The 9,139-nt window shown below is 33.3% G+C and overlaps 1 protein-coding gene across 1 annotated transcript; it reads left to right on the top strand.

Annotated features, from left to right (window-relative positions):
* Nucleotides 1-4,302: 4,302 nt before the first annotated feature.
* Nucleotides 4,303-6,443, top strand: LOC131167753 (NAC domain-containing protein 83). The gene is made up of 3 exons (XM_058126631.1): nucleotides 4,303-4,870; nucleotides 5,280-5,557; nucleotides 5,980-6,443. The coding sequence occupies exons 1-3, from the start codon at nucleotides 4,681-4,683 to the stop codon at nucleotides 6,265-6,267; spliced, it is 756 nt and encodes a 251-aa protein (XP_057982614.1). The 5' UTR covers nucleotides 4,303-4,680; the 3' UTR covers nucleotides 6,268-6,443.
* Nucleotides 6,444-9,139: the final 2,696 nt, after the last annotated feature.

Below are 9,139 nucleotides of genomic sequence, written 5' to 3'. Positions count from 1 at the left end.
GTTAGTCAAAGTTGCTAATCTTAGCTTATGAAAGGGTATATATAGACTTTGTGAAAAATATGACCATTAGGAACATACTCGGTATTATTAGAAAAGTTTAATTAATTTTAAACGTGTTTTTAACTTTTAAAAATGTTGGAACCCAAGAGGTTCGGTCAACCAAGAACAAGGGATGGTCGACTACTTTTATAAGTTCGGTCGACCAAAGATATTTTGAATTACAAGGATGGTCGACCATCTCAGGGTGATTTTGAACCCTTTGTGGGTTCAATCGACCAAGGTAAAAGGCCCGATTGACCATTTATGAAGTTCGACCAACCAAGTAGTTGAAAAAGTAGATTTTTATTGTTCGGTCGACCGAGGAAGGTTAGTTCAAAACAGGTCGGTCAACCTAGGTAAGTTAAATTGTTGACTTTCTCCCTGTTCGGTCAATCAAGGAATTTAACACACCAAGAGGTCAGTCAACTGCGCATTGGTCAACATTTTGACTCCGGGCAAGTTCGGTCAACCGAACTTATTAAAGCTCGAACTGGTTGGTCGACTGAGGGCATTAACAATTAATATTTTGCCCAAAAAATTCAATGTCGATCAACCGAAATCATTGTCAAAATCATTTTAGCCTTAATTTTTTACCTTAATTTATTTTGAAAACTTTTGTGTGATTTAAGTAATTTTGAAAAATGTTTTATGTGAACGATTAGATCTCTAAGGTCAATCAAAGGTCGTCTGAGCAATCAATCCATTTCATACAGATGCATATATTATTATAGACCAAGTAATAAAAGAACTTAAATGCAATATAAATAAAAATGAATGTTTTTGTCTTTTTACTCTTCAATCTTCATGGAATACGCCAGAATAATGATAAGTTTGAAGTTCCTCCTCGCTTCCACTTCCCCTTATGTGTGTATTTGAATTAAATACCTTTTCAATCACTAAATACATACATAAGCGACTTGTGCTTTGTCAGCATTAAAACAGGGATCAAACTTAAAAAACCAACAAAAATTCAAAGAAAATGAAAACCAAACCAAACTGAATAAATTTTTTACCAAATTGAACCAACCAAATTTACTCTGTTAATTTGGTTTTAACCAAATTATGCTCACCCTTATTTTGAGGTAAAATGCGAAATTGACTATTCATTTGAAAACAAAATTTCAAAATTTGACATAAACACCCCTTGCATTTTCCAAACATAACCATTTTTTTTTTCAAAAAATCTCAACAACAAATTAGTTAATTTCTAAGAATATTTATTAGAGAAATGATATTCTTACAATTCCTTGTAGAAAATATATTACCATCTTATTCAAATTAATTACTTGAAAAATAATAATAAATAGCTTTTCATAAAGCAAGAAAAGGATTTTTTTTTATAAAAAAAAAATGTACTAAATAAACATATAATAAATATATAATGTAAATATATAGAACATTACATACATTTAAATACCTATATTATATAACTTTTGTAATATAATATAGTAAAATTAAAAAGTTACATCAAACTCATCAGTCGTATTATAAAGTTTGAATTCAACTCACTAAGTACTACTCTAACACTTCAAACTATTTTAGTAGAATCGGGTCAACTCAAGTCGAATTAGAGAGCGAGTCAAATCTAAATAGCTCAGTAGTAGACTTGGCTGATCTCTTACAGCCCTAAGAAGGAGATATAAAACAATGAATTTTGGGTGACTTTTTTGCTTTGACTTTTCAGATTTCTAATAAATTTGGTATAAAACAACTTCTTTTCTTCTTATAAATTTGGTTAATTTTTAGCTAAGAGTTTCATATATCACTCTTTTGGGCTTGTAATTTATTGTTTTATTGGTTGAGACGATTAATGGGTTGGGGGTACGGGGGCAACGCCTTTGTGAATCTGTGATAAGATATAGGGATATTTGAGAAATTTTTCTAATACCTCTATACTATTAGGGTTAGTATAATACATATAATGAAACCCTACTTAGAAAAAGTGAAATTCATCCACCGCTCGTTCCTGTGAATATAGGCATACTGTCGAACCATGTTAAATCCGTGTGTTTTTTGTTATTTTATCTATCTCTTTATTTTTTCGAGCTATTCATCATAATTGCCGCACATTTCACAACAATATAGTAAAGAAATATATATATATATATATATATATATATATAATTTGTTCAATAAATTGTTTTATTTCTAAGAAACACTTTTGGATAAATTATTTTGTCGTTATTGTTATTATTGTTACCTAAAAATAGAAGTTATATTGTCATTTTATTGGAATTAATTACTTCAAAAAAGGATAAACTTAGAAGAAAAATAGAAGTAAACTAGGATGCAAGTCATGTAAAAAAACTGTACATTAGTAGCACTATGGAAAATGCCAAAAAATGTTTTGTGACGTTATCTAAATTGAAGTTTCTTGAACACTATTTCTGAACCACTGACATGACTCTTTAGAAAGTTGGTTTCTTCGATTGTTTTTTAGCTCGAATGCTGAAGCACTAGCTTCCAACTTACCAACTTGTTTCCTTTTTTTTTTTTTTCTTTCATTTTTTTCTCAATCCCAAACAACATCCTAATTTTATTCGCACCCAACTAATTTACTAAAATAGTGGGCCAGTATATTATCTTTTTTTACTAATTAAATCCTCGTTTCAACTAAAAAATCAAAAATCTTGTTTTCAACTTCATTGTCCATTTTTGATTGTTATGAAAAAATAGAAAATCGGAATTATTAGTTTGTAGTTCTCGTGACCACATGTCGCCTTAGCACATTAACTCACTTTTGTGTGCGAGTTAAATCACTTTTGATTTGAGGATAAAAAATGAACATACGGTCGACTAATTTTTTAACTAATTTAATTATGAAAATATTTAAAATAGATTCTCATTTTCTATTCCGGGTTCTTAGTTTTTCTTTTCCAAAATTGGACACTAACATCAAATAGACTTCCAAATTCTATTTATTTATTCACAAATGAGATATAACTAAATGATAAAGTCAAAACCCCCAATCATACTTTATCGTCTATTATTTTTTTTCTAATATTGACTTGGCAAAAAATTACTATTAATAATTATATCACCATAACAAAGAAATTATTTCACTTACGTGGAAGGCATATGTAAGAAGGATTCAAAGGAAAGGGTTTTGACTCTACCAAGCGGTGACAAAACCAGATTATTCAATATTTCGACAAATATATCTTTTCGAGGGCACTGTATAATTGACAATGAAAATTATACGTTAAACCGGCACGAAAGGGGTTTTGGCATGTGAGCTGTTCTTTGAAAGCATAGGCACGTTGTGATTTTTCAGTAAGTCGTAAAAAAAAATTATTACTAAATGTCTTACTTCATTTTTCTTTTAAACAAAAGGCATATTCGTTGGATTAAGTCTCTCCCAGATACTCAAATCGTGAAGTTTATGTATTTACAATTAGAATGATACAAAATTTGGTAAATTTTGAAACAAAATATAATGTATTTGAAATTTTAAAGAGTTGGAAAAAAAAAATTATAACAATATATTTAAGTACGACTCGTATATCCCACTATATTTTAATAAATTATTCTATAAAATTTATGATATCTTATTCAATTATAATCGTTATAATGATGTTTGTGAATAGGGATTTCTACAAACCTAAAATATGAAATTTTAAATTCAATTCTCACAATTAAAACTTTAATAAATTAAATGCAATTTAGTGAATCTTTGAAAACGTTTCGTGCATTTAATCCATAATAAATGTGTTTTATCATCAAACATGCTTAAAATTGTCTACTAACGAAATAACTTTTTAATTGTTTGAATTAAAACCTTAATCGAAACTTAAGGTTAAGATCGATTGACAAGCTAAACCAAAAACAAATTGTGGAATACAAATAGAAAATTTCCCCTCATCAAATCATACTAAAAGCTTTCAAGAAGAAGAATCAAAACCGAATCGATTAATAAAAATTCTAATTCTCAAAAAATGATCACATAAAAAAATATGTAAGGTGACATTATTACATTAGGAAGTTACTTCCTGATCTGCATATCAAATCATAACTGAAAAATTCAGAAAAAATCACATCGAGACCAATCGGTTAGTCAAAATTTTACTTTCATAATATTTACATAATCAAAATTTTAAATTTTCTTCTCCTCTCATAATTTCTTTCTCCCAATTAACCCCCTCTCTGTTTTTTGGAATTGGGAAGGCTTGCACGTTTGAGAATGGAAAAAGGCACGTGCCATTGGGTCACAGTACGCGTGAGGGTACGCTTGTTGACCGCAGCGAAGCCCTTTCTTTAATTATCTTCCCTTTTAAAAATAAACGATGCCTTACACGCTTGGGGAAACCCAAACGGTCGTCAAAACAGAGCAGTCCCAAGTCAAGAAGTGCAAATCGAAATCGGAGGAGGGAGTTTCGTTTCCGATTCCAATTTCCAACTGGGATTTTGGATTTTTGGGAATTGGAATTGCTTTCCCCCAAATCTCCCCCTTAAAAAGGAACCCACTTCATCCCACGAGCCCACGAGGCCTTTTCCTTTTCGTTTTGCCTTTCCATTCTCTTTTTCTTGCTTCCCAATCTCCGCCATGGATTCTATAAATACCCACTTGGGTTTCTCTGCTTGATTGAGCTCGGTCTCGGAGTTCGGGAACAGGGTCGTCTGCGGATTTTGAATTTCTGGGTCATGGAGATGAAGCCCTCCTCTGATATCGTCCAGAAGAGAGAGCTGAGATTGCCAATTGGGTGGAGGTTCCGACCCACAGACGAAGAGCTCATCCTTCACTATCTGAAGAACAGAGTCTCCAATCTCCCCCTCCCTGCTTCTGTCATCCCTGAGCTTGATGTCTTCCAGACCCATCCCTCCGACTTCCCTGGTTTGTAAAAAAAAAAAAAAAATCCTTCTTTTATGTCTTTTTGTTTGTTTAATTTGCGGAATGAATCCGAAAGGTTGGTTTAATGGGGCGGGGAGAAAAATCAAACTCAGAAATTGTATTTTTCTAAATTTCGTTACTTGATTTGTAAACTTCTTTTTTGGTTCTTACTAATGGAGGATTTGTATTTATTTTTTGTTTACAAGCCGCAGATTTTTAGTTTGTTTTTCTAAATGTAATATTGTCTTGAGATTCCTAGTTCATACAGAGGAGAAACCAGAAAATCCAAATAACCCAGTAGTTTTCCTTTCTTGAATCTGTCATTCCATGCTACACAGATTGTCCTTCCCTCCCCCCCCCCCCCCAATTGCTCCATTGTTTATTGTGTTGGGTTTCCATTTTCTATTTGTAGGTGATTTGAAGGAGAAGAGGTACTTCTTCAGCAGAAGGAAAGGGAATGGGAGAAAATGCATCAGAGCCAGCAGTGGCTCTGGGTACTGGAGGGTTGTGGGCAAAGATAGGCTATTTGTGGCCCACTCAGGATGCAACATGGCAGTCGCAATGAAGAAATCTCTGGTTTTCCATGAAGCCAAACTCCCTTGTGGGACTAATTCTGCCTCTAAAACTACTTGGGTCATGCATGAGTACAGCCTTGTGAACTGTACAGGACCAAACCCTAACTCAACTCAGGTATAGAAACCAAAACTCACATCAAAACCTAATTCACAAAAACGAAAATCACTTAGTTTAAGCCCCCATTGTTGGTCTTGGGAAATTCTTTCCCACACACTATGTCAATATATCTGTCGTCTTTAGACTCTTTACCCACCATCTCGGTTCAAGTCGTTCGAGTTCTGACATGCATAATCAAAATCTTAATCTATTTGGTCTTGAACCCATTTGCATATAGCTTTGTATACTTGGTGAACTCTGAACAACCCTAATCATTTAGCGGTTGCTCAAGCGAAAATTACATTTTATGTGCCTTTTGAATCAATCATACATCTTATTAGTTGATGATACTGCAAACCCATTCGAAGATTTTAGTTTTCTTCTGCATTTTAATGATAATATGGTTTTGTTTTTTTGTTTTCGAATCTGTGCACATGCAGAACCCTAGGATGGATAGGGAAGAGTGGCTTGTATACTGCATATTCCAGGAGAAGAAGAAGAAGAAGAAGTCTAAAGCTCTTGGGATTTCCTCCAGCAGCAAGAGAACTGTGAATATGGAGGCGAATAGCGCTTTTCCCACTGGGGAAAATAGCTGTGAGTTGGGTTCTCCTCAGCCTTCTTCTTCTTGCAGCAGTGGAATCACTGAGGTGTCTTCTCATGGTAATGGGTCAGAGCAGGAAGAAAGCAGTGGCTATGTTAGTCTTTCTTCATTTTCTTGGAAGTGTTAGAGAGCGGAAGTGATGCCTGTTGGGCAGCAAATGTGAAGAGACAAAGAGAAGTCTTGCATATAAACTGTTTTGGGGACTTTGTAAGAGAATGTGTTATGCAAGCAATTGCAAATCTAACATTTTGAGATTAATGTTATACTCTTCCTTCCCTCTTTTACAAGACATTTTGAGATTAATGTCATGCTCTTGCTTTCCTCCTCTACAAGCTTTTAGCCAGTATATGAATTTTAAAATAATCAGTCTAAAAGAAAGGAAGGAGCACTCATTGCAACCCATTGTGTATAAGATTTTACTTTGATATCATATTAATATGCTTGGAGGTGAATTGATTTATATTGTATTAATATGCTTGAATTTTTAGGTGAGTTGATTTTGGGCTTCCGACATTTGTTTTAAAATCTAGGATATGTTGTAGATCTTCGAATACGGGAGATGACAATGGCCCTCTAAAAAATCAAGAGAAAAGACAAGGTGGGCTTCGATATTTATAATCGAATCGATAATTAAATCCTTATAATAGTAAACCATGAACTCAATTGAATACCCTATTATATTAAAGTCCCGCCTTGAGTCACAAGGCTTCTTGCTTTGTGGGGTAGTACATGATATATATAACCTAACTTTTTATTCAAAGAGGCTTGTACTATCACAAAATAAGTCTTGCAATTCATCAATGTACCCTCATCTACATTTCTCTGTAAATTATGACCTCAATTGAAGACCCTATTATATAAGAGGCACCCTGTCACAAGGCTACTCGTTCTGCGAGGGTAGTTAGAGACTTGCATGGTATATATAGCCTTACCATTTACTTTCTATTCAAAGAGGCTGTACTATTACAAAATAAGTCTTGCAATTCATCAATGTCCCCTCATCTTTTCATTGTATATCAAATAATTTCTTCAAAAAAATTCAACATTTGATAAGCATGTTCATTTTGACAAAACTAATAGTATGATGGATAATAACATAAAAGTTAAATTTTTATCAAAATCAAGGTCACTTCTCTAACCAAAGAAGGATTATATGTATATAATCTTAAAGAGCTAATATGTTTGGCCTCTTAAGTGGGAGCTTAGGCGTAAAGATAAAGTTGTTGTCATGTCATTTAAAGGTCATTCGTTCAAGGTATGGAAACAACTTCTTGCAAAAATGCAAAGTTACACAACATACTATGAACCTATCATGGTCTGCCCTTTCTCTAGATCTCGCATATATGAGAGCTTTGTGTACCGAACTATCCTAAGTAGGACAATCAATATTTATACATAAAACCTATTTTATTTACTATTTTTCTTGGAAGTTGGGACATAAAACAAAAACAAAACGCTATTTTTAATAATAATTTCCTCTTCCTCAAAAAATTAAAAAAAAAAAAAACAATTTCTTGAATTTTGCATGATAAATCTTCCCCTGGAATACTTCAGCCACTTGTTCAGTTGTTCTTCTGCCACATTTTGGAACAAAAAAGTTGATGCGAAGCAATTTGCAATTCTACATCAATAAAGAAAGTGTGCAAAAAGAAAGCATCCAAAAAGAGAATTGAGAGGAGGTTCTGTTCTATCTGTTCAAATCATGGAGAACCCTTTTTGCCAAAGAGATCCCTTTTGAGAGTGAGCAGAGAACAGAGACATGGTTGGAAAAGGAAAAAAAAAACAACACGAGGGATGACGATGATGATGATGATGAGAGTTGAGCAGGCATCTGCTCAATGGGGACTCTGATTCCCCTGTTGCTTCATTCTTCAATACTCTCCTCATCAATGCTTACCTTGCTTTGATCGATTCTCCATGATTTCTATATCTGTCTTCACTTTTTAATTTCATGTTCTGTGGGTTGTGACCACAAATAAAAGCAGAGAGATTCTCTGAGCAGAGAGTCTTCTAATCTGTGCAGGGGACAGAGTGTTTATTTTAATTGAATTGGATAATCGAGTGATGAATATTGATACGATTCTCTCTATCTCTGTGTATGTATATAAATAAGAATGGAATCGTTTTTTTGTATGTTGGAGAGAGGAACAAGACATGAAGGATTTTCTAAATGCTTCCATAGTTGGAAAACACAAACCCACATGGTGGGTAAGCACAAGATTCTCTGTTTCACCTCGTAGAGCCAATAGGGGTAGACAGTAGACACCCACGGCCATGGAGCTAACATAATTAAGTGCAAATATTATATATACTATATATACGTATATGTATATGTGTATTACTCATTTTTGACTTTCTTTCTTTTTGTTAAATAAGTGATTAATTTGGTAGTTGATTTCTTATTTTGAAAAAAAAAAATATAATACAAACAAAATAATCGGTGTTTGTCGTGTAAATGGTGAAATAGTATAGTAATATAAAATATGTGTATTCAAACTAGAATATTTTAATGGGCAAGGTTTGAAATTTTTACATCGAAACATATGTTTTAATTTCAAAAGGTATTAGAGGAGCCAATGAGATACGAGATGGTTACCGATTGTTGTGTAATTTAGATATTGAAAACCTCCAAAAACGGAAAGATATAGGAATATTTAGTTCGATACAAGCAGCACGTTAGCTCTTTTAAAAAAGTCGTGTTTAGGCAAATGTTACATTTAGGTCAAGAACTATGACTTTGAGTCGGTAAATTATTTACGACTAGAAAGGAAGAAAATTGAGAGCTCTTAATAGAAAATGTTTTCTTTTCATCAATGATCAAATTATTGGCAGTTTGCCACTTAACAATGTTGTAGTTGTGAATTAGGTCAGAGACACCTCACATGTAGGGTTCTAATGCACAAACACCAGAGCAGAGGAGAGGGGTTGAAAGTAATGAAGCCAAACAAAAAATGACCAAAGGAAAAGAAAAGAAAAGAAAAGAAAAGGGAGTATTCAGG

This window comes from Malania oleifera, chromosome 11, assembly GCF_029873635.1.
Source record: "Malania oleifera isolate guangnan ecotype guangnan chromosome 11, ASM2987363v1, whole genome shotgun sequence".
NCBI classification, from domain to species: domain Eukaryota; kingdom Viridiplantae; phylum Streptophyta; class Magnoliopsida; order Santalales; family Ximeniaceae; genus Malania; species Malania oleifera.
This window is presented reverse-complemented; position numbering and strand designations above follow the sequence as displayed.